Source organism: Apiospora kogelbergensis (assembly GCF_038363985.1).
Source record: "Apiospora kogelbergensis strain CBS 113332 chromosome Unknown utg000003l_segment0_segment0, whole genome shotgun sequence".
Taxonomy (NCBI): Eukaryota; Fungi; Ascomycota; class Sordariomycetes; order Amphisphaeriales; family Apiosporaceae; genus Apiospora; species Apiospora kogelbergensis.
Window position 1 is genome coordinate 2585205 of NW_027117420.1, and position 26088 is coordinate 2611292.

The window sequence follows — 26088 nt, forward strand, 5'->3', positions numbered from 1 at the left end:
GCCCGCTGAAAGGCCCGGGGGATGGAGGGGGAAAAAGAGTAAACCGGTCTAGTAGTTTTTCTTCCGACTTGCGCCCTGCCCTAAGAATTTGTTACAAGAAAATCAAAACGGTTGGCAGGCTGTCCCTTATTCGGAGCGGCGGTTGCGGCGGTTGATGTGACGCGCCATGTGGTCGTGGACGTGCTCATCGCGCTTGGCCGCGCCAGTAGGCTCAGCGGCGACGGTGGTGTAGTCGGTGACGGTCACGACGTCCCACACAGTCTTCATACCGTTGGCATCGGTACCCTCGGCCGGGCTCTTGTTGTCTACAACAGCAGGCTGGGTGGGCTGAGGGGCAGGGGCGACCTTCTCCGGCTGAGCGACAGCCTGCTTGAAGGGCTTGTTGGCGGCAGGCGAAGGGCTGGGAGCGGCGGCACCGGTGTTGGAAGAGGCGGCCGGGGCCTCGGAGTCGTCGGATGAGTCACCACCGGAGGCGGGGGAAGAGACGCTACCGCCGGTAACGCCACCCTTGCCCCAGCCGGTGATCTTGTTACCGCCGGGCAGGACGCTAAGACCCTGCTTCATGACGCGAGTGTTGGCAATGGAATCCTCGACGGTGATGTGGCAGTCGTTGTCGGTGTTGAGGCCGCCGGGGATGTTGGGGCACTTGTCCATGCCGATATCGCCGGCGTTGCAGGTGTCAATGATGGTTTGGAGGGTATTCACGTCCCAGCCGGCGAGGAAATCACCGTGCGAGCTGTAACCGGTGGCATCACCGTTGGAGAAGACGAAGGGCTGGCTCGTGCCGTCGTGCGACCACTCGTTGACGAAGAGAGGGGTGTTCCAGTAGACCTCGAAGAAGATGTGAGGGACGTGAGTCCAGCCTTCGGGGCAGTTCTGCTTCCAGCCCTCCTGCGTGGGCCAGGCCATGTTGTTCTTGTAATCATTGAGACCAGCCTTGGGGTTGTAGCATGAGGGGAAATGAATGTCCTGGCGAAGAGGGGAGGCATAGCCATCGCATTCGACCATGGGGAAACCGGCACCGACACCCTTGTTGTTGGGGTCTTGCATACCGGCCTTGGAGCCATCCGAGTTGGTCGGGTAAAGAGGGGCGTTATTGTCGGAACGCGGGCAGGTGAATTGGATGGGCTGGATGGGCTTCCCGTTGTTAATCAAGTTGGTGCCGCCACCGAACTTGGGGGCATCCCTCGTCGCAGCGTCGCCAATTACCATCTTCAACCCAGGGGGAAAGCCACAACTTTGTCGTCGGTAGGTTCGAAGCTGCTGACAGTTAGATTATGTCTCCGGCTGCAGACGGTAGGGACAACTTACAAATAGTAGACGTTCATGTAGAAAAGAGGCACCTTGTAGAGAGTACCGTTGGTGGGGGACTGGAACCACAGACTGGGGACCCAGTAGTTACTCTTGTCGTTGGCGATCTTGGCGGACGTGCACTTGGACTTGAGGAGGTCCTCCCCATTGACAGTCTTTCCGAAACCGCTGCCTCCCATTATGCCGTGGTGATGCGTGGACAGAGTCCCGGGGTTGACAATGGGGTCCAGACGGCCCTCGGTCATGAACCCATCGCCGTTGAATCGGAGCACGGCAAAGGTGCGCTCGTTGGCGGCGGCGGAGGCGCCGGCAGCCAGAGAGGCTGCCGAGGCGAGTGTGGAAAATCTCATGGTGAAGGAGTTGTTGTATGCTGGAATAACGCAAAGTTGTGATGTTGCGATGTGTCTAAGGACCGGTTTCCTGAAAGAATGTAATGTCGGCAGATGGCACCGGAGCACCTAAAAGAGAGTTGGGGTGTTGTTTTGACCGGGACGAGGTCGACGGTGTCAAGTGACAACTATTGTTACTTGAGCAGAGGGCTCGTGAATGAATGGATGAACACCACAAAGAGTATTCACTGAATGAACGACAGTACAGGACTTGGCCGACAGGGCTTGGAAGTTGCCAAGACAAAGAGAGTGGACGGAGAGAGCAACAAAAAGCAAGCAGCTATGTGAGGCAAGACAAGGGAGAGGGAGTAAACGAGGGCTGGCAATGTCGAGAGACACTGGGCTATTATACACACAAACCACCCAGACCTGGCGAACCCTCTCTCTCAGCCCACCCTCCACCTCCTCGGCGTGAACGAATGGATGGCGAGTGCCCGGGGGCTTACATTGGCCCAGCCGGTGGGTGTGCATTCAATCCAATCAGAAGGCAAGGCTATGCCAGGTACGGCGCCACTGACGCTAACGAGCGGCGTCGATATGGGCGCGCAATCCAAGGAGACGATGCAACGCCAATCCCCCCTCCCCTTCGCATCGGCCTGCAGATGTGGGCGCAAGGGCATGGGTGAGAGGAACGCTCGGAGGCTCGGGCTGAAAGACTTGGCTTTGGCCGTCGGAAGGGGGAAGAGCGGAAAAGAAAACAGGCTAAGGACAGGCACAGGGGCAAACCACCCTATGGGAATCAAGCAGAGACACCGTCATATGGACTAAAATAAACCTAGCTTTTAAGGCTCTCGTACCCATTTAGCACGCTAGCTACCGGGGGTGGTAGGGGGTGAGGTGGGAGGAGTCGTCAGCTCTATTTGTCGCCCTGGCAGTTGGAAAAGGCCAAGAGGCTTGACATCTGAACGACCGTCACGACGTGTAGCAAACTTGGCAGAAGACCCTCCCCTCCTCCCTGTTCGCTGCAGAGAAGGAACAACACTTGATGCTACCATGTCTGATAGGAACGGTTTCTCCCCTCCCAATACTGACCGATTGAGGACGTGCCTTGCCTTGCTTAACATTGTCTGGTCTCCTGGTGCCTCTTTCGGCCAAATTGGCACCATCAGGGAAAAGGGAGAGGAACAGACAGATTCTAGACGGCCGAAGAATCCTTAGAGTCCACAATAAAAGGGAGGGCAGCAGGGGGCAGGGGGCAGGAGGCAGGGGGCAGTGACAGGGGGCTCCTCCTTTGGCACTGCGACCCCCAACCAGTACCAACGACCCCAAGTAATCACTGGCACTCTGGATCGCAGTAGTTCGTTGTCTTCATGAGAAGGAGGCGCCAGCTAGGGTCTGATTCCTGTGGCTTGACTTGAGACGTTGAAGGGAAAGTAGGACGTCTTTTGCTTTCCCAAGTCGGGTAAACGCCGCCGGCTTGTCGAAGGGTTGGCCATCCACCAGGAGGCTGCGCAAGAAAAAAAAAAGAAAAAAAGCAACATAGGAGGAGAGAGAGAAAGAGAAAGAAAGCAAATGTCTTGGCCGGAAACACCCATTACCTTAGCGCTTTGCCGTCCTGTGCATTTGAAAGGCGGCTTGCATATGCATGCGCCGAGAATCTTACAGGTTGTCCTCTCGGGAGGTTCCAAGTCTCTCTGTCTGCAGTACTCGGTATATTCTTAGTGCTTGTGCTGACGAAGACGACTGACTGCGCCTGCTTAGCCAATTTCGTGCGACTTTGTTCTCGATGCCAGAACCCCAGCAGAGATGGATTGCCCTGATTCTGGAAACAATACGAACTATGCGCTGTCGGCCCGTCTGGGGAAAGACTTGCCCTTGTGCCCCAAGTGATTTCGAGTTGCCGTAGCAGTCGGGCCTGGATGTGTGGGTGTGCCCAGGTGTGTATTCGTCACGCTCGTGTCCCCGAGATTAATGAAGCGCACGAGCCGTCCAACAACAGGAGAGAGATTGGTTGATTGATTGATTCAATGCGGGTGCAAGTGCGGCGAGCACAACAAAAACACAAAAACAAGAAACCACATGCCTGGGGAGAAGGGGGATTACGTAGATACTCGTTCTTCTGCTCAGTCCCTCAGAGTTGCAGACTCGCCTGACCTACATACATGAAATTCGTCTTATCCTCATATCGCAAGAAGCCTGGCACAGGGCGGACCGGGAGCAAACAAAAGCCCAATTGAGGAGCCGCACTTTCTGCCTGGCTCACCTTCCCACCTCTTCTTCCGACCGAGCAGCGAGGGAGAAAGTCCAACTTGTATGTATGTACAAGTACTGGCGGCGTCCTTCCTCCCACTCCCCCTTTTTTAGTTTGTTTCATGTGCAGGGGACAATTGTACATACATATGTAGAAAATAGTTTAGGTGTGGACCCTCTCGAACACCGCCGGTCGCTCGCCAAACCAAAATGCTAAGTGTGCCCAGCAGCCAGGTGCAGAATCCCCCTGATTGGATGCTTCCCCCGACCAAGATTACCGTCAGGGGTTCTCTTCTGCAGAAGGACGAGTTGCTGAGAGAGATCTCAGCCCCCCCGTAATCTCATCGCCAACAGCAGCAGAGATGGAGCTGGTATGGCGAGTCGACCGCACCCTCATGTCCCATTGGAGCTGTCGGTTTCGGACAAGTCTCAAATGTAGTTGTTGTTGGTTGAGTGAAAGAGTTCGATGGCGCTTAGCTGGGCCGATTGCCAGGTCCGTCAACCTCCTCGGTAGGTTTGGTTAGAATAAACAATGTGTGCATCACCATCATCGGCTGGTGCCAAGGCCGGATCGTCGCTGGCTGTACTGTCCGCCTATTAGTGTGTAATGGTCAGCCGGCGGGTAAACAGCACATCACTTCCTTTCTCTCAACCCGCGCACCGCGCTTACATAGTAGCATGCCGTTCTACACATCGCATCGATCACAGAGATATGCTAGTGCAGCGTGTTTCTATTTACGCGCGCGGTGTGTACGATGTTTGGGGGCCAGATGCGAGCCAAGAGTAAGAAGAGGTCTGTCTATATTTGGGTGTGCTGCAGATGATCGCTGTGGCAGACAACCAACCAATCATGGTCAGCGATTGCATTACCACGCGCATCACGGGGCGGGCGGCCTGCCGTGACCAGCTTGCTCGCGACGACTGCAAAACAAAACATCAGCGCCGACCGACGAGACCATCTCAAACCTCCGTCTGAAATCTGCCATTCTTTTTCCGCTTCGACTTGGTATGCGTGTGACGTACTCCCGATACATATACATGCTTCTTTGGACCACCGTGCCGACTTGTCGTTTCCAGCTTGCTTTTTAGGGCACGCTGTCAATTGTCTAAATCCACTAACGTAAAGGCAGAACGCCTATACATCAGCCTACTGTCGCAGGCTTGCATAGGCGGCATGTTGCGATTTTTTCAGTTGGGTTGACTGGACAAAGACGAAGGGCGGTCGCGACAAGGAGACATATAATTTATCACGCTATGATGTATCCCGTCTCTTTTGGGATATATGGGACTTCCCTTAGCGAATCGGCATATATCCTTTCTACCGATGCGGTAAGGCCAGCCGCCCCTGGTTTCGCGAACGTACAACCTTCACCGCAGCCACTGCCAGTCTATTCTGTCTGGCCCGTTTGTCAAGGGTCCTGTCAACTTTAATTTTGCTGTGGAGGGTGGCTTTCTCTAAGCCCCAGGAGCTATTACTTTGAACCGATCAAGTTGGGTGGTAGTCGCCTGCCGCCTCCATCCTGCACTTCTGGAGCTATCGGCTGCGCTTCACGCTGTTTGGACGGGTGTCACAAGGAAAGTAGCCATGGCGCGTAAGCTTTTCGTCCCTTTCCCACGGCCTTACCTATCCATGAACTCCCAAGTCGCATCAAAAGGCTTACCATCTTGGCTGCCCGTGGCAACAGTCCTTCCCAGCCTACGAAACAACAAAAGCCGGAGGATGGGTTTATGTGTAGTTTATTCAAGCCCGAGTGATGCCATTTTCCTTCACACGACAAACTGATTGACGGACCCTATCAATGGCCAGTTCGGCACAGAGCCCTTACGGGTTGTCATACTTGAATTTACCCAGCTCTGACACCTCTTCTCATTCAGCATCTACTGATACCCATCCCGTGGTCAGATCCAGCTCCTTGCGGGAAATGAAATGCCAATCCTCATCGAGTGTGATGTCGGCGGGCGGCAAGTCTTCGTTGGGGGTAGATCCAGGTCGTCCGGATCAATCTTGCCCGGAGTACCGCTCAGCGTTGTGTTCTCGCTTTGAGAAGACGAAATACGCGTTAGCTGTGTCCACGCACAAAACGCTGCCATGAACAGGCCAGAAAAGACCGTCTGGTTTGGGTGCCCAAGTACGTACATTGAAATATCTCCTCGGCCTGCAGCCCCGAAGATCAGACGCTTCCAGGCTACCTGGCAGCTAGCAATAACGCTGAGCGCATACCTTTGGGGTTCCGGCGTGTTAGTTTCGGAGCCCCTGTTCCCGAACAGGGTAGTCTTTCCTGAACGATACATCAGACTCACCTCTTGTTCATAAACTTTCCACTCAGGGCGAACTCGTTGGGTTCTTCCCCATCGGGGATCTTGTAGATGCGGAAGAAGTCCCGGGTCGCGTCCAGCAGGCCCGGGAAGTACTCCTCGACGTCGTCGATGTCGTTGACCTTGTCCGCGAGGGCGTCGCGCAGGTCGATGGCGATGACCTTCCAGTCCGTTTCGCCACCGTCCAATAACCCGATGATGCCGAGGACTTTGACCCGTTTGACTTCTCCCGTCGTGCCGATGGCGTGGCCGATGTCCAGCACGTCCAGCGGGTCGTTGTCGCCCGGCAGGCCCGTGTCCGGGTGGACGTGGTGCGGGTCCTCCCAGGTCTGCGGGAAGGCGCCGTAGTTCCACAGGTAGCCCCGGTAGGGGAAGCAGTTATTTGTGAACCGGAGCTGGCCTTTCTTGACGTTTTGCCCGATGGGGTTGATGCGTTCACCCCTCGTGATCTATATATGCGAAGAAGGAGGAGAAGAAAGGCGGTGTGAGCGGGCTGCGTCCTGATTCCTCCCAGTAGTTCCGGTGGTGCTCACCTCGAATTTTGCATTGGTCCATCGCGGGATCTCGACCACCATGTTTAGCGACCCCTCGCCATCGTGCGCGCGAAGGGGTATGTCATGGAACGGCGATATGGGTTGACCATGCCGCTCGAACCAGATCCTGTGATTGGCGGTGAATGGCTGACCGGCTTTACGCAAGGTATAATTGCTAGTGGTATTGGACGCCGGCATGCTGAAATAGTCGGCCGCTAACGACTGGAACGGCTGGAAAGGAGGATGTGCGAAATGAAATGATGTTGAGTTGCGCTCAGATGCTCCGGTTCAAGTCCCGACGGCTAGAATAGCAGCAGACGTTGCGATACGGTACGTGACCCAACATGAAACGACCTGCGGGGATTTGCTGTCCTGCATGAGTCGATCGCGGGGTATCTTGGTCAATCTCTACAACAGTGCTATCTTGAACCAAGCCGCGCGACTGGCAACCAAATGTCAACCTTTGCTGTTGCATCGGATGACATCGGTATGCCACACAATTGAAACGAGGGAATTGGCAGCCTCTTTCGTCACTCTCTTCTCGTGTCGTACCCGACCCCCAAAGACGTTGCCCCGGCAGATATAAGCTGCCGTAAACACGGGTATCGTCACTAACAACCATCCCAGCGGATTTAGCTCAGTTGGGAGAGCGCCAGACTGAAGATCCAAACTTCATCAGAATATCTGGAGGTCATGTGGTAAGCAACCCATTGCTTACAACCGGGAACACCCAGCCGAGTCAGTCGTCACTAACGCGACTCTAGTTCAATCCACATAAGCCGCATTCTACTTGTTCTTTTGCTTGTTTGGCAGGGCCGATCCTGGGGCAAACCTCGCATACTGGCCGGTGGGTTGAGTTGTTTGGCTTCCGTAACCGTTCTATTGTTGGCAACCGAGGCAAGGAAGGGCGCTGGAATCAGGCCTCTTTCATCCGCAGTAGGATGCGTGGTACACGTTCAAGTGTGGGGTTATATAACTGTCATCGCTGTTTCATTGAGGTGACGTCCCGCCAATATGCTGACGCCGTGTCTTTTACGCGATAGAGGTGTTTTTATAGGGTGGGCCGCGAGGCTGACCCTAGCAGCCCCGTACTCTGTAGTCGGTGGTCACTACAAGTAGAATGTGGCCTTTGTCTTATGCAGGATGGTGTTGGTAATCTAAAATAAATAGTATGTCTAATGGTTTCGTGCTCCTGATAAAGCGTTACATGTCCCATGCCTCGACTGCAGCTTCGACGATGGGTCGGATAATCTTCCGTCCAGCATCGCCACGCCGGTGCGTCCACACCATCTGCCGAGTACCCAGCTCCTTGGCCCGGTGCCAACGCTTGACGTCCAGCGTGTTGTCCGCCTCGATGGCCTTGGACACGGTCTCGAAAAGCGAGTCGGCCTGGTCCATGTTGATGCGCACGTCAGTGCGCACGCACAGGACGATTTCGCGGATCTTCTGCTTCTTCCCCTGGTCGTCGCGCGCCTTGTACTTGTTCAGCGCGACGCTGATGTCCGCGCCGACCTGAGCAGTCCAAGCGGCCTCGACAGCAAACCAATCGAACAGTTCGCCGAACTCGGTCTTGTTGATCTGCTCGTCCATCGAATAGGGGATGGACGAGAAGCCAAGGCTCACGGTGGGGGTGCGCGGCGACGGCGTGTCAACCAAGTCGCCTTTCCAGTCTCGCCGCAGGAGGTCGCGCAAACCCAGGTGGTCCAAATCTTGCTTGGCCGCCTTGAGCCTTTGCTCAGGTCTCCCATCTTATCGTAGAGATCGGACTCGCGCCAATTGCTCCGCTTCAGAATCCGATCAGCCACCTTGCGGTCTTCCTTGGTAGCGTTCTCGAGTCCCCCAGAGTCAATGGCGATGGCGGACAAGATAAGCTCGAGCAGCTCGTGGGGCATGTGGTATTCCTCCGGGAGAGCCTCCAGCTCGTCGAGCATCTGCCGGGCGACCAAGGTTGTGCAGCTCGCCACCGTCTCAAAGACGCGGGGCTTCGCATCTTGGCCTGCGCCACTGTCCTTGTGGTGATCGAACATGCTGAGAATGGGGGCCTTGCGCCACTTCCTCAGCGGTATGGGGTGGTCGACAATGACAACCCCCTTGATGGCCTCGGCCAAGGTGTCGGGATCCTCTGGTAATTCGTCCAGGGTGAGCAGATCTGAATGCCCCGAGCTCATCTTGGAGCTGCCGAGCGCCAGCTTGTTCTCTGGACGCAGATCCAGGGCGTCGGTAGGCGTTTGCAGCAGAGCGATGGCCCTGACCGGGTGGGAGCTGTTCTGGGTGGAGTGCGACAGATGGTAGGCCCAGGTGAGGGCCGACGTCATCGAGTCGAGGTCGCCGCCCTCATTGCCCTGCACAATGATCCATTCCGAGGACCTGCTCTTTTGCCAATCTATCAAGAATTGCCGCTTGTTCTCGCGGGACCATTCGCTGAAGTGGCCGACGCCCGTCTCCTTGGTGCGCTGGGCCGCCAAGGTGGCATCCGGAGTGACAGCCATGACCTGCTGGGGCGGGCTTACGCCAGCTGCCGTCGCTGTAAAGACAGCGAGCACGCCGGCGACTGTGTATGTCTGGGAAATGCGCATGATACGGTAACACCACAGCAAGCTGACCAGGCCCGAAGCAGCAAAGTTGGGAAGAGAGAGGGAGGAAGGATCGGGGGAACGACGCCAGCAGGGTAGCGAGAATCCAGGGCTGACATTTGCAGGGGGAAACCGGGAGCCAATGACAATGACAGCATCAGCCATGTGGCGCCGGTTTGACGCTAAGGGGGCGGCCGAAGATGTCTGTCTGCGGGTGCTAGGGTGTCAGGCGATGACGTCACACGGCGTGGAAGCTGGATGTACGGTATAATCGGTATAATCGAAACCCATAGGGCTCGAGACTAATACAATCGCCGCCCACCCTGTAGAACCGCGACCTCCCCCTTAGATCCAACCCATTCTGCGCATTTTGCGCCAACTTCCTCTGGCACCTCCCATCTTGTGCCGTAGCTGATATGGATCTCAATGCGACGCACGGCTAGGTTTTCTTCGTGATATTCTACTTCACCCTTGTTGTCGATCCGCACCACATTCCACAGGAAGGCCTCGCCCGGCTCGACGCACTGGATTTCGACCGACACGGACCGGTCATGAAAAGGGGACATGCCGAAGGCGCAGTTCTTGAGCCGCGGCATCCGGTTGACCGCCGCCAACAGATCGTTGGCCAGCCGATTGAACGCTTCGGGGTCCGGCCGGGTGCGCCATTGACGTGCCGGTTGGACGCCGTTGGCCTCTGCATCCCTGTCGACGTCGTCCATATCGGCATCGCTGAGGGCCGCAGAGTCGCAGTTTTCGTCGGCTCCGTAGGGGTGAGGAGGAAGGTCGGGAGGGGGCACCCAAGGAGGGCCAGTCGCGACGTCGCTCTCCTCGCCCGTGTAGTACCACTTCCCGCTCGGCGCCACTATGGGGGCATCTATCTCTAGCCGCTTTAGCGAAGGCCACTCTTCTTGTTCTTGTTGTTGGTCGCCCCAGGCGGCAGACTGCCGCTGACGGCGATTGCGGAAGAGGTCGGGCGAGATAAGCTCGTTCCTTAGCTCCAGCTCCTGCAGGGCACCTTTGCTGGCGAGGTCCCGAAGCGCCTCGCATAGTAAGTCTACCGTGCTGCCCGCGGCCTCGTACTCCAGGCCTGTGTTCTCAAACCCATGATTGGCCGGTTCGAAGCCGCCATTGCGCACAATGCTTAATCTCGATAGACGAGGCAGCTGATCGAGGTTCTTGATGCCAGCGGCTAGCTTGGACCGGTTGGCTTTTCGCTGCGCCGGCCGCTTCAATGCCGGGTCCCAGTAATGAAGTTCGAGCCTCTGGAGGTCGGAGAACCGAGTGGCCAGTTGACATGCCGTGCCGGGATGAAGCCCACGGCCGCCGCAACGGGCCGCGAGAATGAGCCACGAGACAGAACGGATTGCGGCAAGAGCTCCCACCTCTTCCCCTGGGAACTCTAGATAGCGCTTGTTTGCAGCTGTTCTGTCGAGGAAGACATCGCCATCCGGCCCTAAGAAACCTATGCGGAGTTTGATGGGGCCTACGTGTCCTCCATTGCTTGGCTGAGCCTCGCAAGCAGCCAGTTGGCCCAAAAGGGAGGTGAAGGCGGCGAGGACGGCCGACTGGTTTTGACGGTGATGCGCGCGCGATTCGCTATCGACGGGCAGGTGCACCTCGAAGGCGAGTTCGCGCAGCGCTGCCGGGCGATATGTAGATGGCGAGAAAAGCGGTTGGAGATGGTCGAGGTTCCTCACGGTGACACGTGCAAAGGTGCGCGCTTCGACAGCTGCCTGCCATGTCCTCGAGATGGTGGCATACGGCGCTAGCTTCGGACCTACGCCGTACTCGTCGTCATCCGGCAGATTGTCCAGGATAAGCGAGACCACCTCGAAGCTGAGCTTGTCCATCTCACGTTCTCGCTGTTTGCATGCAATTGGGGAATCGTTAAGGTTGGTGGAAGGGATAGATGAAGACGCATATGGCATGAGTGAGACAGTCAACAGTGGAACGGGCACCCCCACCTCATCGTTATTGCTTGACTCGTTGCTTGTGTCAGCTAGCGAAATCCGATACTCGGTTGTCGGCCAAGCGGTCGGCGTTTGTCCCCATCCCACCATCGTCGGCGGGGCTGTCGCGAAAGGGGACAAGGTTGGGTTGGACGCGTCATACTACCAAAACTATAGCTAACGTAGACGAGGGGTGGCTTACGAACTGGAATTTTCATGGCATTAATCGATAGCCAGTCGGGACCCGCGGGTTCTTATATATATATATATATATATAGTTATATTACGAAATAAGCAGCCATTGTTTTTAAAAACGAGGCTTGTGCTCCTTCTTGAGCCGGCCGAAGCCGATGCGCGGCTTGTACTCGTCGGGCTTGGTGCCCCCAAAGTCCCAGACAGTGTAAAACCGGTCCAGCAACGGGGTGCCGAACAGGAAGAAGCCATCGTTGTTGCCCGGCTCAAAGGGCGGCCAGCATGCGTCGTCACGGTTCGCGTAGCCGGGGCGCGCCAACTGGTCGCCCGTGAGCACTACGTTGCGGTACTTGTCGGGCCCATCGGCCGTGTCCGAGTCGTCCCCCGCGAACGAGAAGGTGACGGACCACGACGCGTTGAACTCGGTGCACTTTGGGATGTGGTCGTGGCTCAGGATGGCGGCGAAGTCCCACCCGATGGACTGGTACATCAGGTAGACGTCGAGACTCGGCACCGAGATGGAGCCCGCGCCCGTGTCGAACACGCCCGACGCCTTGAATTGCCCCTCCCAATTTCTGCCGCCCGTTACAGGCTTGCCGTCTCCCCCTCGTACGACCCTGAGAACTTGAGCAGCGGTGCGCGCCATAGCTGGTACTCGGCCGGGTCGCCGCCGCCTTTGATGGCCGGCAGCCAGGTAACGTCGCCGTCGACGTACGTGTCCTCGTGCGAGCCGCCGAGGGTCAGGACGCCCGCACCTGGCTGGCCGTGCGTGTCGTTGAGCTCGGTGCCCAGGTAGAGGCCAAAGCGTGGCGCGGCCAGGACGCCCTCGCCGAGCAGCGTCTCGCACACCGTGTGTGTCTCGCCGTCGCTGATGGTGTCGAAGGCCAGGCCCATGAAGCCGTCGCCGGGGAGCTGCGCCCACGAGCTCTCATTCACCATCAGAAACGTCTGGTTCCACGTCGTGTCGCCCAGGCGAAACGTGTCGCGCACACCGGGGCCGATGATCTTGCCACCCAGGTAGTCGACGGTGGCCGGGGGGCTAATTTGGTCGCCCGTGGTCGAGGCACTGAGGTTGTAACCCACGCGAGGGAAGCCGCTATAGTTTCTGCAACCGCGCTGGGCGCAGTGTTTGTCCACAATCCACGTCGAGGCGCTGCCCGTGTCGAAGCGCAAAAAATGCTCCTCGCCCGGCGTTGCAGCTTCTACACTGACCATGGCGTAGCTATTGCGGAATGTAATAGGCATCTCAACAACGCCGGCAGCGGTGGCGGCCTGGGCCAGGGCGACGGCGACGAAGGCAGCACGGGCGGTTCGTGCCATGTCCATGTCGATGCAGTAGACAAGAGGGTTATGGATATGTTAGCAGTCCCTTGAGGTCATATCCAGGAGCGAGCGGCTCCTGTGCATGCTTTATACCGCGGCAGTCCGGCCATGCTACTGACATAGGGGCGCCAAACAGGATCTAGGGCGACAGGGTATATCCTAGCGTTGTCCACTCGGCAGGGGCTGCGCCCCAGAGAACTCCTCTTTTACGATCTGGCGGGCGCCCAGCCAATTTAGGGATATATAAATATTCCACAGGCGCTATTTGTTTTGGTTATGCGAGGCAGCCAATTCGAATCGTTACCTATCCGAGGCCTTCCGAAATAGTAAAGCAAAGAACGCAACAGTAGTTCAACAACATGGTTGCCCTTGCCAACTTAGTGACTCAGCCCCTTGGCTCTGGCGTATTCGACATCGCGATAGTACCGTGCCGCCGTCCCCTCCCGCAGCTTGCGCCCATACCTGGCCATCGCGAACAGGCTCGCGTTCCACGCCAGCCCGATGCCGCCCACGGTGCAGTAAACGCGCAGGTAGCCGCTGGCGTTGAGCCATGGGGTGATGCCGTAGTTGATGGCGAACGACAGCGTGTTGCGGATCAGCACGCACGTAGTCACCATCTGGCCCGACAGCTCCGGGTAGCTCGACATGGCGTAGCCTAGGGCCGCCGACACGCACAGTGTCCCGTTGGTCGCGATAGCCACCTGCGTCACCACCAGTGCGAACCAGTGCAGGTGGTACGTGACCGCGAGCCCGTACAGGATCATGGCGAAGGGGACCAGGAACACGCTCGCGATGAAGACGTACAAGACGTGTTCTGGCTCCGAGATTCCACCGTTCCGTCGCGCCAGCCGGACCGTCAGCACGCGGCCAACTTTTCCGCAGTAGTATCCACTGCAGGGGAAGGAAGAAAGAGGATGACGGGTTAGCTTTCGAATGAATATCATAACGTTTCTTGAGAGTAGCGCGGTCTTACCCCATGATGGATCCGAGGACACCGCCAGCATAGGCGGCAGCGACGGTAGCTGTGTTGAATCCGTATTGGGTGGTGTAGATGGTGCCGATGGTCGCATTCTGCACCCCCTGCCACACGAGGCTATTCGCCCCATACATTAGCCTGCATGGTGCGAGGCCAACATGTCAGCCTTCAAGAGACCAAGTGTTAGATATCATTGGCTCGGATATCTTACCCAGCATACACCACGGCAGGGTATGTAAAGCCCTTGAATGGGGCCATCGCGATGTTGAGCAAGCGGTTGGGTCGCTTCTTGTCCTTGAGTCCGAGCTTGTCAATGTACGACTTCCTCGGCCGAGCAACCTCGCCCGACTCACGGTCCTCTGGCGCGACAGGTGCGGCTGCCTTGGACTCCGCATGGCGAGCCTGCACGAGCGTTGCATACACGACTGGACTGTTCGCTTGCGGCGGCAGGGCAGGGCTGAGCTTCCGGTCATAGTTGGTCTCTTCCATCAGGAAGAAGCAGTAGAGGAAAGCAAACGTGCAGAAAATGGCCCACCACCACAGCGTCCATTTCCAATCCATGCCGTAGTTGATGAAGCCGGCGAGCATGGGGGCGAGCTTCCCAGTCAGAGCCAGAGACCAGCCGTACCAGGCCAGGTACTTGGGCCGTTCGTGGGCGAACCAGACGTCGACGACCGAGATTTCACACAGAGACTCGACGGGGGAGCCGAAGAAGCCCAGGATGATGCGGTTAGCCGTATAGGTGCCGGACGTGGTGCACAGTGGAGCGGTGGCCAGGATGACGACGTTGGCCAAGCAGGAGAACAGATAGACCGGCCGCTTGCCATATTGCAGTGCGATGGCTTGCCAGAAGATGCAACCCCACCCGTAGAAGAGGAACTGGTCGGTGCTACCGATCAGCGATGGACCTGGTATGCAATTTTTGTATACGGTTTCCACCCCTCATCGGGGGGCCACCGGGTGTTTGTATGGTGATCAACGTACCATGATGCCTGTGCCATTGTTGATGTCGGTCAGCGTCAACGACGTATCCTCGCGGATCGGGGTGACGATAGAATAAACGGCGCTTGCAGGGATGGCTACCATGATGGTATACACCACCACACAGCTGGTGGACAGGATCTTGCGCCTGAAGGTCCAATTCAATGGATCCTCGGGGTCCTCGCTCGGGCGAGGAACGAGAAGGATGTCGGTCTGCCCCTTACCCTCGGCATGCTTGGAGGCAGCATCTCCATCTCTATCAATGAGGCGGACCGTGCCGGGAGGGAGACGTTCACCAGTGTCCATGTCCCGATGGGCTTCCTTGTCTGACATGACGAGACAAGACGACAGAGATAAAGGGCATTGAACAAACAGGTAGAGTCCAAAAGAGAAACCCCCGCTGAATGGCCAGGTAGAAGACTAGCTATCTGGGGCGAACTTGACCAGGTAAGCTATCGGTGCTGGCGGATTACCCCGACAATAATAAGATAAGGGGGCCGGTAAGCGGCACCCCGCTTCTCCTAGAGTTGCACCAGCTAGATGCCATGCCGTCTTGGCAAGACATGGCGAGCGATGCTGCAAGGGGTTGATTAGTCATATGTTGTAGTCCCATAGGAAGTAAGCGAGGCGCTCTGGCATAGTCATCGTCACCAAGCACCTTTGTGATGGGCCCTTTCGGCGCAACTTATGATGAGTTTCATTAGCTAGTTGCATCCCATCCCGCACCACAGCTACGCCATATCTCTTGGGTTTCATACCCGGCCCATCGCTCGTTCGATCTCAGCCAACGCTGCGAGGACCTTTTCATCCTCTTGCCTCCTGCCAACAACTTGCAGGCTTACAGGAGCATTAATGAACCTCTCGGGGCTGTACATGTCATGAACGAACTTGTCCTGGCTGTTCCTCGGGACGTAAGCCGTATCTTTGGCATCTAGACTCGGATCAACTTTGGTAACGGGAAACACTGCGGCGGGATAGTCCAAGAGATTCCAGTGCGATGTGTAGCCCCAATAGCGGGACTGGCCGTGAGGTATAGCGGCGCCGAAAGACGGTGGGCAAAGAATCACATCGACCTCCCTGTTCCCGTTCTCCCCAGTCTTTGACCACGCTTGGGCGTACCGCGCGCGGTAAGTGTCTCTCTCGTTGCATAACTGGAGGAATGTTAGCAGAGAAGCATGCTATTCTGGCAGAAACTTAGGTCACTTCCCTCCCAAAGCTCATGTTGAGTCAGGTCCTTGACCGTTGGCTGCTCATGTAGGATGAACTTGGTAAGTGGCAGTATAGGCTCGCCAGTTTGCTCGAGCAAGCCCAAGATCTCCTTGCCACCATCCGGCCAGTAGAGGGCAGACAAAATGTCCCACCCCTTCTGGTGGTCCAAACCATCGCATTCCCAATCGACTACTTCCATACCTGCATCCCGACAGGCCTCTGCCACTTCACGCAACGCCCGCGTCATGGGCGGGTGAGGCTTCACGACGCCATCCCACCACTGGACAGCAACTTTCGGTGGGCTTGTGAAGGTGTAAGGGGCCCAGCCCTTGGCAGTAAGTGCCGGGTCTATGCGCCAGGGCTTTGCCGACAATGCCACCTTCATGAAGAGCTCCAGCCCATCGCGATCCACCGTCATCGGTCCCGGGCATCCCGAGATGGTCTCTTTACCAGTCCCTGTGTTCCGGAAGCCAGTGGTACTGATTCGTTTGATGCTCGGCCTGTAGATTCAATCTGGGTCAGCTAGCCGGGAAACGGAAGACAAAATCCTAGATCTGACTGACTTGAAGCCGTATATGCCGACGTGGGCAGCCGGACAGCGAATACTACCTCCAATGTCACCTCCCACCCCCTGGCAAGGTCAGAATTGTACATGACTCAAAGTAAGTAGATATGCTCACCAATATGCTGCCGCGCATTCCTATCAGGGCAGACTCACCACCAGAGCTGCCACCGGAAGTGAGTTCACGGTTGTAGGGGTTAACGGTCTTTCCGTAGACAATGCTCTCGGTCTCCAAGTGCATGATGGTCTGCGGTTGGGTAGTCCTAGCGAAGAAGACACAGCCCTCGTTCCAGAAGGTATCATAGAGCAGGTTGGAGCCGTGTTTCTTGCCGATCCAGGCCACAAGGGAGGCCGACGTAGTCACCTCCGTGCCAACCATGCCATGATGCTCCTTTGTCGAGATGGGTAGCCCGAATAACACCCCTTGGGGCACCGACAACGAGTCGAGATATCTTGCCCGTTGGATGGCCTCGTCCCAAAGGAGCTCGGTGAGGCAGTTTGTCTGGGAACGGAATCAGCCGCCGTACTCTTGTTTTGAATTCCATAGTACTATGTTGCCATCCTTACCGCCGCTTGCGCCAATGCTGCTCTCCGCAAGAAGGCGCGCGTCACTTCTTCCACCGTTACCCTTCTCTCGCGGAGAAGCTCTATGAGTTTCGTGACGGTGTAGTGCTCGGTGATTTCGATCTCTCGAGCAGACAAGACAGCCTTTGGCAGATCCTGAGAGCTCAGAGGCAAATCGCTTGCGTCTGGAACGCCGTTGAGTATCGGAAAAACCTTGGCAAGGGACGCATCTCGTTTCGCCCTTGCCAAGTCAACCTTTTTTGCCAGGCCTTCAAGTTTGGTACCCCGCCCATAGTGTTTAGGTTTAGCAGATTGGACGTGACGGGAGAACAGATACAAATGCCGTCTATCATTCGCGGATATGCCTTTTGTTAGATTCTGTTGCTTCCGTCAAGGCACAGAAGGGCGTCAGTAAGCTTTGGACCCTGGTGACGTTCTCTTTTGCCAAGCTCCCTTGAGCAAGGGTGCTGATAGGACCTTCCCCGGAACTTTCCCCGACCTTCGGATGTGTCGCTGCAGCCGAAAATGCCGGCCCCTTATCATAGATAGCCCTCATCACACGACAACGCAGAAAGGCAAGGAATTGGCGCTATCAGGCTTGAGATCCCTGTGCTCATGGAAATTCCGAGTTGAAATAGGCTCTGGTAGTGGTTGCACATAGCAATTTGCCGGGATATCCCGAAGCGACATGGATCTAGGTTTTGTATAGCAACACAGAATCGATCCCGAGGGCCTCCTCGAGACCCGGGTGATGTAAAGTCTTACACTGGAATACTCTTCAAGCGAAGGAAGCCGCCATTGATTGATAAAATACATGTTTTATAGTTAAGTAGCCACCGCGGTAATACCAAGCGCAAAAGGCACTTCCGCAAGGCTTTCTGCGATTGCGGCCACGCTCACTCTATAAAGAGGCTAATGATGTACGCAAGACAGGGGACAATGGTTCCTGAGGATAATGACTAGGTGCTACACAGAATAGAAACCTCTGGGCCATTATGGCCAACCCATGGGAGCAGCCAGACCTATGGGCGACGACGGGGAGGCAGAGTAGAGAATTGGCATCGAGAGCATGTAGAGTTGCCATGCAGCCATATCACAGTGGGTTCCGAAGAAAAGGGGCACCGACTTTTACCATTTCACTCCATGAAATCGTAGTAGAGCGGTCCAATGCTGACCAAAAAGACACCAGTGCTGTTTGAACGTGGCATCCATACTCGGGGGAGAAACCGGCGAATGCTGCAACATTGACAAGCCATTTGGCGCGTTCCGTGCCGTTCAACTCGAGACAAGCCACCAACAGTGGCAAGTCGGTGCATCGCACGTGCTGCTTAGTGGCCACGAATGTCATCTCAAGCTGCGTTAAGACAGCCGTCGCTAGCACCTGGGCCACGCCACCCTCACTCGTACCGAATGGGTGCCGAAGACGATGAATGACGAGTAGCATCGCCAGGCGCATGACCTGCGCTTGGCAGAGCATGTGCGCAATATCCGTGCCGCCATACTCGGGGTTGAACCGTTCTGGCATTGCGGGCTGCCACTGACGGACGGAGTGCTCTAGACCAAGGAGCTCCTCTTGTGTGCCAGCGGCCTCCTCGTTGTTGCTTGACGTGCAATTTTGCAACTGAGCTTGCAGATGTCATACAGTAGAGGCAGTAGCGTGGCACAGATACCGACATGACGGTCGGCGTACACTTCGGCCGAGGGTCGGAAGCGCAGAGTGGGCACAGCGCAGCTAAATAAACAGGCACGCAGCTCCCACATGACCATGCAGCTCAGCAATACTCCCGGAACCGATTGTGGCTGCGCATGGTTGCTTCTCGCAGCGGCGTACATGGGCTCGATGAGGCCTAAGGTGCGGCTGCAGATGGACAGCACGTCGTGGAGCCGGAGCCGCATGGCAAAACTGGAGATCATGGACCCGAGGATAAGACAGTCGGCCATGGTCGGCATGTCGGTGACCTCAAGAGAGGACAAAGTAGCCAGTGCTGACGAGGCATGCCGGAAGCAGTCGCCCAGACGGCTTCCTGTGACGGGGCCCGCATCGTCGGCCCACGACATGACGCACACCAGGAAGCCGTCAAGCAAGGTCGCCCTGGAGAGAACCAGGCGCGGGAATACTTGTTGGCGCACGGCATCGCCGAAAGTTGAGCCAACCGAGAAGATATCCAGGAGGTGGTTCTGGGCGAGGAAACGCTGGATGAGTTGCAGATGGCTGACCGAGACACCGTCCCCGAGGGTCGAGACCAAGCCTGAGACTATGGATTCCTGAACACTGCAACTTTCGCGGGTCTTGTCGGAACGCCTGCGGTCTCGGGCCCCAGGCTTCCGCCCCGGTCTTCGCTCTTGTCTGACCGTTTTGCAGCAATGCCCCAGCCGCAGGCAACGGTTGCACTGGGTTCCGCCAGTGCGCCAATCGCAACGCTCCTTGATGGCATGACACCGGTCGCACGCTCGCGGTGGCTGGTTAGCGTCCATGCACCGCGGCGACATTTGTAGTGCATGTCCTGGGCTGGATCTTGGATGGCGCAGGTTTTGGAAGGACGAGTGCGTCTATCTTGGGGATGGTGTCGCGTGTTGATGATGACCAATCCCGGGGGGACCGGCCGATTTCTGATTTGGCCGCCGGGATATTTCCGGCTACAGCTCTTGTCGGTACATCTCATCGCACCGCTGATTGGTCCAAGCAAGCTACATCTTGATCAAACCAATAAGACCCGGGGTTGAGCGCAAAGTCTAGGCACTGCAATCGCACGTATGTATACACGTATAAGGACCATAAATACTGTTGATAGCCCTGCTAACACAATTCATGTTCTGAAAGCTCCAGCGACCAACTCTCGGATCCCATCATCACACACACTTTATCTTTATCAGAAAGATTCGAGAAAAGGGGCGGGGAAAAGAAATCATCATCATGGTCGCTCGATACTCTGCCTTTGCCAGTGCCGAGGGGTGGCAGGACGGAGTGGACAAGAAACGCATCTCGTGCCAGAGGGCCATCCCAACAGCATGGGCTCTCCCCAAGTCGGTTATGGAATCTTTGCCAAACCTCTCCGACTTCCCTACAACCCGACTCAACCTTTTGACAAGGGACATACCACGGCTATCTGGTATTCTGACCGACAGAGAACTTGATATCACCGAGTCCCACAGCGTATCGAGTCTTCTTGATGGCTTGGCATCTGGTGTATTCACATCTGTCGAGGTGACCTTGGCGTTCTCGAAGCGGGCGGCTATTGCGCAGCAACTGGTAGGTCCTGGGACAAAAGGCGACTTGAGCCATTCTGTCCAGAATTCCCAACTAGCATAGCAGGAGTATTCACTAACATGGCCCGAAAGACAAATTGTTTGACCGAAACATTTTTCGAGCAGGCCGAAAAGAGGGCACGCTACCTGGACGACCTGCGCGTCAAGGGCGGGCCACTCGGGCCCCTGCACGGGCTGCCGGTTAGTCTCAAGGACTCGTATCAGGTGGAGGGAACCGAGGCCTGCATAGGCGCTGTCGCTTTCATGGGAAGAATCTCGACTGAGAACTCGGCTTTGGTGGATCTTCTGCTCGATCTAGGGGCAGTGCTTTATGTGAAGACAAACGTACCCCAGGTCTTAATGGTACGCTGTGTGCTGGTAGCAGTACCCCAATATCCCCTTCTTAGAGATACTTACACGCCGCCGCTAGGCCGTAGAGACGGACAACAACGTATTTGGGCGGACGCTGAACCCCTGGAACACGAGTCTTACAGCCGGCGGATCCAGCGGCGGAGAAGGCGCTCTGGTTGCATTTCGAGGTTCGCCTCTTGGGGTGGGCACAGATCTCGGAGGTAATGATTCGAGGAAATGGTGCCCCTTGATCCATGGGGACATGGGGAAGATGCTGACATGAAACCCCAGGTTCTATTCGGATACCGTCCCTGTGCTGCGGCACCTATGGATTTAAGCCCTCATCCGGGAGGATCCCATTCGGACGACAAGTGATGCCCCTGAATGCCGGCATTGGCGCCATCGTGCCGTCGGCAGGGCCCATGGCGAACGACATGGCAGCTCTGAAGGTCTTCATGCAAGCAGTGATAGATGCAAAACCGTCCGGTCACGATGCAACGGCCATGGACGTGCCCTGGCGCAGCATCAATGCGCCGTCCCGACCCAAACTCCGGCTCGGACTTTTACCTGAAGACCCTCGTTTCCCACTTCATCCTCCCGTTCGAGAGACTATTGCGAGTGTAGTGCAGATCCTGGAGTCCCACGGGCACGCTGTGGCGCCTCTCGATGCGGCAGAGTGCCAGGTTGCGGCAGCCAATCAAATTGGCGGCAGACTGTTGGGCCTGGACTCAACCCCAACAGACATCATTGCATCCGGGGGTGAGCCGGCCGTGCCCTCGGCGGCATTGTTTGCCCACGGCATTGACTGGGGCTTCGTTCGGTCGAAGGTAGATGCCATGGACAGACTCGGGCAGTACGGTGCCCTGCAGGACCAACGCGCAGAGCTGGCTGAGTGCTGGCGGAAGCTATGGGCCAAGCATGACGTAGATGCCATCATCGCGCCAGCCGCCCAGTCTACAGCCATGGAGCATGACCACCAAGGCTGGCCGGGCTATACGCTGTTTTTGAATGTGCTCGATGCAAGCTTCCCTCTCCCCTTTGGCCCACACTGTATGTTTTACATCAATGGCTGACAGCAGAGCTACAGTATCCTGCGTGCCTCATTCCTTTCGGCAAGGCAAAACGAAGCGACGTGGCTTTTCCGACAGGACTGGAGCATTGCACTCCCGCTTGTAAGTTGGCGTCGACGTCGACTTCTGCCCCGACGTGCACCCATTGACAGTAACCATGCCCAGATAAACCAGATGCCGTGGAGGGAGCACCTTGTTCCATCCAGGTATTTACAAAACGGATGCGCGATGAAGAGTGTCTGGCGGTGGCAACGGTTATTGACACTTGTCTGAGGGGTGCTGCGTCGTCTCCAATCGAGCGCCATGAAAATAGACTTCGGGAGGCAGGAGGCTCGGGGCAGCGCTTGACTCATGCGACGGCAGCTTGGGATGTCGCTACCACCTAATTCCCGCCATAGAGTTCAGACTGGTCACGTTTCCAAGTCCTCAACCCTTGCTGCTTGCCCTCGAGCCCGTCCTGCGTCCTTCTTCTTCTCCCTCTCTACATTGTATTGTTGGGCACCAAGCTTGTTCTTGACATTCTCGTGCCAAGCCACTATTATGACGATTCCCATCCGAGTGCATCTACGCCCGTGCCAGCCGAAAATACAAAAAGCAAAGGGGAGTTGACCTCGGTCGGTCACTCACTCTCCCGTAGCAGACATAACCCCTCTGATTTATCCTCCCCCATATGGTTGGCTTTTGGCCTCTGCTGCCGCCGCGGGCCGGGCGAGTTGGAAACATCTTGCCCTTCGATGCTCGGAACCGATATCCCAAGACCAGGTTCAACAACATCGTCGTCCTGCTAGCTTGCACAGTATTCACAGCGGCGGTAAGTCTGGTAGACCAGTTCCGCGTTTGGCCATTTCCCAATACATCTAACCCACCCTTAATGGACAGACGCAAGGCTACGATGGTTGTTTGATGGGCGGCTTAAACATCCTGCCCCAGTACAAGGAGTACTTCCAACTGACGAATCCGCTCCGGTCGTTAAACATTGCTATTAACTATATCGGCGGGGCTCTTGCAGTAAGTCTGGCTCCTACTCGGATCTGGCTCCATTAGGAGCATGCTCAAGCTGATCAACTTCGCGCCAGTGTCTCTGCTGGACTTGGGCCACTGACACCTATGGCCGACGGGTCGGTCTCTTCTGGGCCGCCGCCATCACCATCGTGGCGGCGGTACTGCAGGCCGCTTCGGTTCACATCGCCATGTTCTGCCTATCACGGGTGCTGATTGGGTTCGGGAACGTCGCCTCCGTTATCACCGGGGCTGCCTACCTGGCCGAGACGCTTCCCTGGGAGCAGCGGGCCTGGGGGCTGGCGCTATTCGATGACTTCTTCTACGTCGGCGCAGTCGTGGCCGCCACCGCCACCTTGGCCACCTTCCAAATGTCGTCATCGTGGGCCTGGCGACTGCCTGCCCTGCTGCAGTGCGTGTGGGCCCTCGTGTGCATCGCCCTGTTGCCGTGGCTCCCCGAGAGCCCACGCTGGCTCATCGACCAGGGCCGCGGGCGCGAGGCGCTTGTCGTACTTGCGCGCATCAACGCCAATGGCGACGTTCGCGACGACCTGGTGCGCCTGCAGTTCCGCCAGATCTTCCAGACCATCGAATACGAGCGGAACCCCATGAAGTACCGTGAGATGATGGCCAACCGGGGCGCCCGGAAAAGGCTCATCATCACGGCGACGTGTGCATTGTTTTCCATGTTAACCGGTAATGTCATCGTCATGTATTATGTCGGCGACGTGCTCAACCATGCTGGAATACACAACCAGGAAATGCAGCTACTCATGGTCAGCGCTTGTTCATCTACTGGGAACTTTCATCTTTGGGGTCCTGACCGACTGACAAGAAAGTTCCAGAATCTTGGCATAAACGCTACTTCCTTGGTCGCCTCCGTTGTCGGGACATTTTATGTCGACCAGCGAGGCGTCAAGTCAGCAACTCTGGTCAGCACTGGCGGCTGTGCCCTTTCCCTCTTTGCCCTGGGCATCATATCCAAGTTCAATGGCCATTCAGATACTACAGCCGACGACTATGCGTCCGTCGCCTGCACCTTTGTATTTGCGGCCTGCTACGCGTTTGGGTGGGTTCCTGTACTGTTCCTCCTCCCCGCGGAGATGCTGTACTTTCGAATTCGAGCTCTGGGCATGAGCATGTTTAGTCTGGTCGTCTGCATGACGGGAATATGGGCTAACTTTGTGCTGCCGCTGGCTCTCGAGCATCTCGGCTGGCGCCTGTGGGTTATGAACGGTGCCTGCAATCTTTTCTTCTTTGCTTTCGTCTGGTGGTACTGGATCGAGATTCGAGGAAAGACGCTGGAAGAGATTGATGCTCTGTTTGACGGCGGCAAACGATCCCAGTCGCCAGATGTCGCTGAGGTTCTCTCGGGCATGGCCGATGTCAACTGGAGGGATAAGATGGGTGCTTGGATGAAGAATCGCTTTGGAAGATCAGAAGGTCCGGCGTCTATTTGATGTGGCAATGCATGCATTTGGGCAGCCGCTAATGATACGTCAGAAGAAGTGCACATAGTATATATAACGGAATTTGCCGATACTTCTTCAAGGCAGTCAAGTTACTACTTTATAACAGTAAAGCCGTCTATCTTTATCCCTAATGTTGCTACATTTGCTACAGAATTTTAACCACTAACCAAACCACACTTTTTCTCATTTGTCTTCGCGTAAAGGCGCCAACGATGAGATTTTGGTGATTCTAGATCCAGCATCACCAGCCGGATTTACCGTTCCAAGACTGTCCTCCTTTTTGCGAAGAGCTCGAGACATCAACTTGCGTTGAGACCGTGATCACACCGTCATGGCGCAGATGGGAGTCTGTCTTACCACTAGGCGAATATGACTCCCTGCGATTGTTCCGCGTCAGCTCGATCTCGTCCTCTTCCATTTTAGTCCACTGCTCTCCACGCTCCGCCGAGATATCCCCTCGATGGGGGTGACTGCGGTCTTGGCGGGGGTCCGAGCAGCTTCGGTAGTAGTTGTAGGCCTGCGATGACGGCTGGGACTTGCGAAACAAAGGAGCAAGTGTCGGCAGACAGGCTGTGATAATGGCGACCGAGGGCTCGATGCAGGACCACCCGAACCCCGGGCCGAGCCACCAGGCCACGTCGGCTTCGTGGGCGAGTTTGTTCAAGTAAAAGATGCGGATTATACTCGAAACGCAGCTACTATAAGCGGGGAATCGAGCCTTTGTCAGTGGTCGCAATAGGGGAACAAAAGGGGTGGTTGGCTTCAATGGCATGACATGACGTACAAGCATCCTAGCAACATTATGGCCATAATGGAAATCCTTTTCCTCCAGCTCAATTGCAGTTTGGCGATAGTAGGAATCGGAAGGATCAGAATTACAACGTCGTTGACCATGTTGACGATCCCGAACGCCAGGTAGAACAGAGTAACGTCGATGCAGGTGCCCGATTCGCCGAGATACTGGGTCCAGTAGAACGAGACGGGTCGGCAGGCGGCGGCCATGACGATGAACATGATGATCGGATAGACGCCTGTCAGACCAACGGCGAACCGCGTCTGCCACACGTACAACGTGTTGCTTGTCGTGTTGGTGTCAAACAGGCGGTGATAGAGCAAGAGGATGCTCACCCTCGTGGTCGTGACGGAGACAGCATAGACATATGGCTCGGCATAGACGCACTGTTCGTCAGGGGTTGAATGAGTTAGTGCGAGTTTTCCAGACCAATCAAGTCTTCCGTCATGGCAGTCAAGTTATCTTGAGTGGAAAACTCACCTTCAAGAGCGTTATCAAGTCTGGTGTGTTTGCTGCCCAGATATGTTGACCAGACCCCAGTTTGGCGGCGTACAAAGTCATGAACAGCGTTCCGGCCGCGCAAAACTATTGTTCGGCATCATCGGCCAAGTTAGTCGCTGTTCTCGGCCCACACAAACGATGTTCCCGTGACGGAATGCGACTTACAATAGCGCCGACAATGGTGTGGTCGTCGATTGCCAGAGAGGCGCCTCGAGTTATGCGGACATAGACACGGAGCATTACGGCAACGACGGCGAGGGAGAAGAAGGCACAGGCAACGCCGTTGTAGATGGAGTAGTTCTCCTCGGTGAGATCCATCCCGGCGGGTGGCGGCCCGAAGAGGGCCGCAATCATGGGATCTACGGTGACCATTGTGGAAGTCGGAGCTGCCATGCTGTTGCCCGAAGTCGTCGACAAGCGCTCCGCGGCGGAAGGAAAAGAAAAGGGTTGATGGCAACAGGAGGGTTTGCTCTCTGGGGAAGACAGCACTGAAGTAAACCCAACGTTACCGGTGGCAAGGCACTGGGAAAATGCACCCCTGGCAACCCGCCTCGCCGCGTGCATGGCACCACTCACCAGAACGACCCG

General features: G+C 56.3%; 11 protein-coding genes across 11 annotated transcripts; 2 read left to right on the plus strand and 9 right to left on the minus strand.

The window, feature by feature from the left end:
- Positions 1-126: 126 nt before the first annotated feature.
- Positions 127-1661, minus strand: PG998_005592 (NOL1/NOP2/sun family protein; the record flags this gene model as incomplete). Its single annotated transcript, XM_066872410.1, has 2 exons — positions 127-1237; positions 1312-1661. The coding sequence occupies 2 exons, from the start codon at positions 1659-1661 to the stop codon at positions 127-129; spliced, it is 1461 nt and encodes a 486-aa protein (XP_066732507.1).
- A 4096-nt stretch (positions 1662-5757) lies between these two features.
- On the minus strand, positions 5758-6937 carry PG998_005593 (inorganic diphosphatase; the record flags this gene model as incomplete). The annotated part of the gene is made up of 4 exons (XM_066872411.1): positions 5758-5858; positions 5969-6144; positions 6192-6655; positions 6740-6937. The coding sequence occupies 4 exons, from the start codon at positions 6935-6937 to the stop codon at positions 5758-5760; spliced, it is 939 nt and encodes a 312-aa protein (XP_066732508.1).
- A 1005-nt stretch (positions 6938-7942) lies between these two features.
- PG998_005594 (DHH phosphoesterase) lies at positions 7943-9315 on the minus strand (the record flags this gene model as incomplete). The annotated part of the gene is made up of 2 exons (XM_066872412.1): positions 7943-8480; positions 8507-9315. The coding sequence occupies 2 exons, from the start codon at positions 9313-9315 to the stop codon at positions 7943-7945; spliced, it is 1347 nt and encodes a 448-aa protein (XP_066732509.1).
- A 299-nt stretch (positions 9316-9614) lies between these two features.
- PG998_005595 (f-box domain cyclin-like) lies at positions 9615-11162 on the minus strand (the record flags this gene model as incomplete). The annotated part of the gene is made up of 1 exon (XM_066872413.1): positions 9615-11162. The coding sequence occupies one exon, from the start codon at positions 11160-11162 to the stop codon at positions 9615-9617; it is 1548 nt and encodes a 515-aa protein (XP_066732510.1).
- Positions 11163-11568: 406 nt separating this feature from the next.
- On the minus strand, positions 11569-12779 carry PG998_005596 (uncharacterized protein; the record flags this gene model as incomplete). Its single annotated transcript, XM_066872414.1, has 2 exons — positions 11569-12028; positions 12067-12779. 2 exons carry the CDS (start codon positions 12777-12779, stop codon positions 11569-11571), a joined length of 1173 nt encoding a protein of 390 aa, XP_066732511.1.
- A 374-nt stretch (positions 12780-13153) lies between these two features.
- Positions 13154-15066, minus strand: PG998_005597 (uncharacterized protein; the record flags this gene model as incomplete). Its single annotated transcript, XM_066872415.1, has 4 exons — positions 13154-13667; positions 13750-13890; positions 13964-14631; positions 14737-15066. The coding sequence occupies 4 exons, from the start codon at positions 15064-15066 to the stop codon at positions 13154-13156; spliced, it is 1653 nt and encodes a 550-aa protein (XP_066732512.1).
- Positions 15067-15485: 419 nt separating this feature from the next.
- On the minus strand, positions 15486-17361 carry PG998_005598 (uncharacterized protein; the record flags this gene model as incomplete). The annotated part of the gene is given in 6 exon segments (XM_066872416.1): positions 15486-15868; positions 15928-16442; positions 16506-16573; positions 16623-17006; positions 17072-17309; positions 17324-17361. The coding sequence occupies 6 exon segments, from the start codon at positions 17359-17361 to the stop codon at positions 15486-15488; spliced, it is 1626 nt and encodes a 541-aa protein (XP_066732513.1).
- Positions 17362-17413: 52 nt separating this feature from the next.
- PG998_005599 (uncharacterized protein) lies at positions 17414-19731 on the minus strand (the record flags this gene model as incomplete). Its single annotated transcript, XM_066872417.1, has 4 exons — position 17414; positions 18244-18694; positions 18739-19370; positions 19421-19731. Coding segments are annotated over 4 exons (1395 nt in total).
- Positions 19732-19982: 251 nt separating this feature from the next.
- On the plus strand, positions 19983-21738 carry PG998_005600 (uncharacterized protein; the record flags this gene model as incomplete). The annotated part of the gene is made up of 4 exons (XM_066872418.1): positions 19983-20318; positions 20408-20677; positions 20745-20886; positions 20957-21738. The coding sequence occupies 4 exons, from the start codon at positions 19983-19985 to the stop codon at positions 21736-21738; spliced, it is 1530 nt and encodes a 509-aa protein (XP_066732515.1).
- A 900-nt stretch (positions 21739-22638) lies between these two features.
- On the plus strand, positions 22639-24194 carry PG998_005601 (uncharacterized protein; the record flags this gene model as incomplete). Its single annotated transcript, XM_066872419.1, has 2 exons — positions 22639-22743; positions 22812-24194. 2 exons carry the CDS (start codon positions 22639-22641, stop codon positions 24192-24194), a joined length of 1488 nt encoding a protein of 495 aa, XP_066732516.1.
- A 253-nt stretch (positions 24195-24447) lies between these two features.
- Positions 24448-25872, minus strand: PG998_005602 (uncharacterized protein; the record flags this gene model as incomplete). Its single annotated transcript, XM_066872420.1, has 4 exons — positions 24448-24904; positions 24991-25385; positions 25480-25584; positions 25666-25872. The coding sequence occupies 4 exons, from the start codon at positions 25870-25872 to the stop codon at positions 24448-24450; spliced, it is 1164 nt and encodes a 387-aa protein (XP_066732517.1).
- Between the last annotated feature and the right edge of the window lie 216 nt (positions 25873-26088).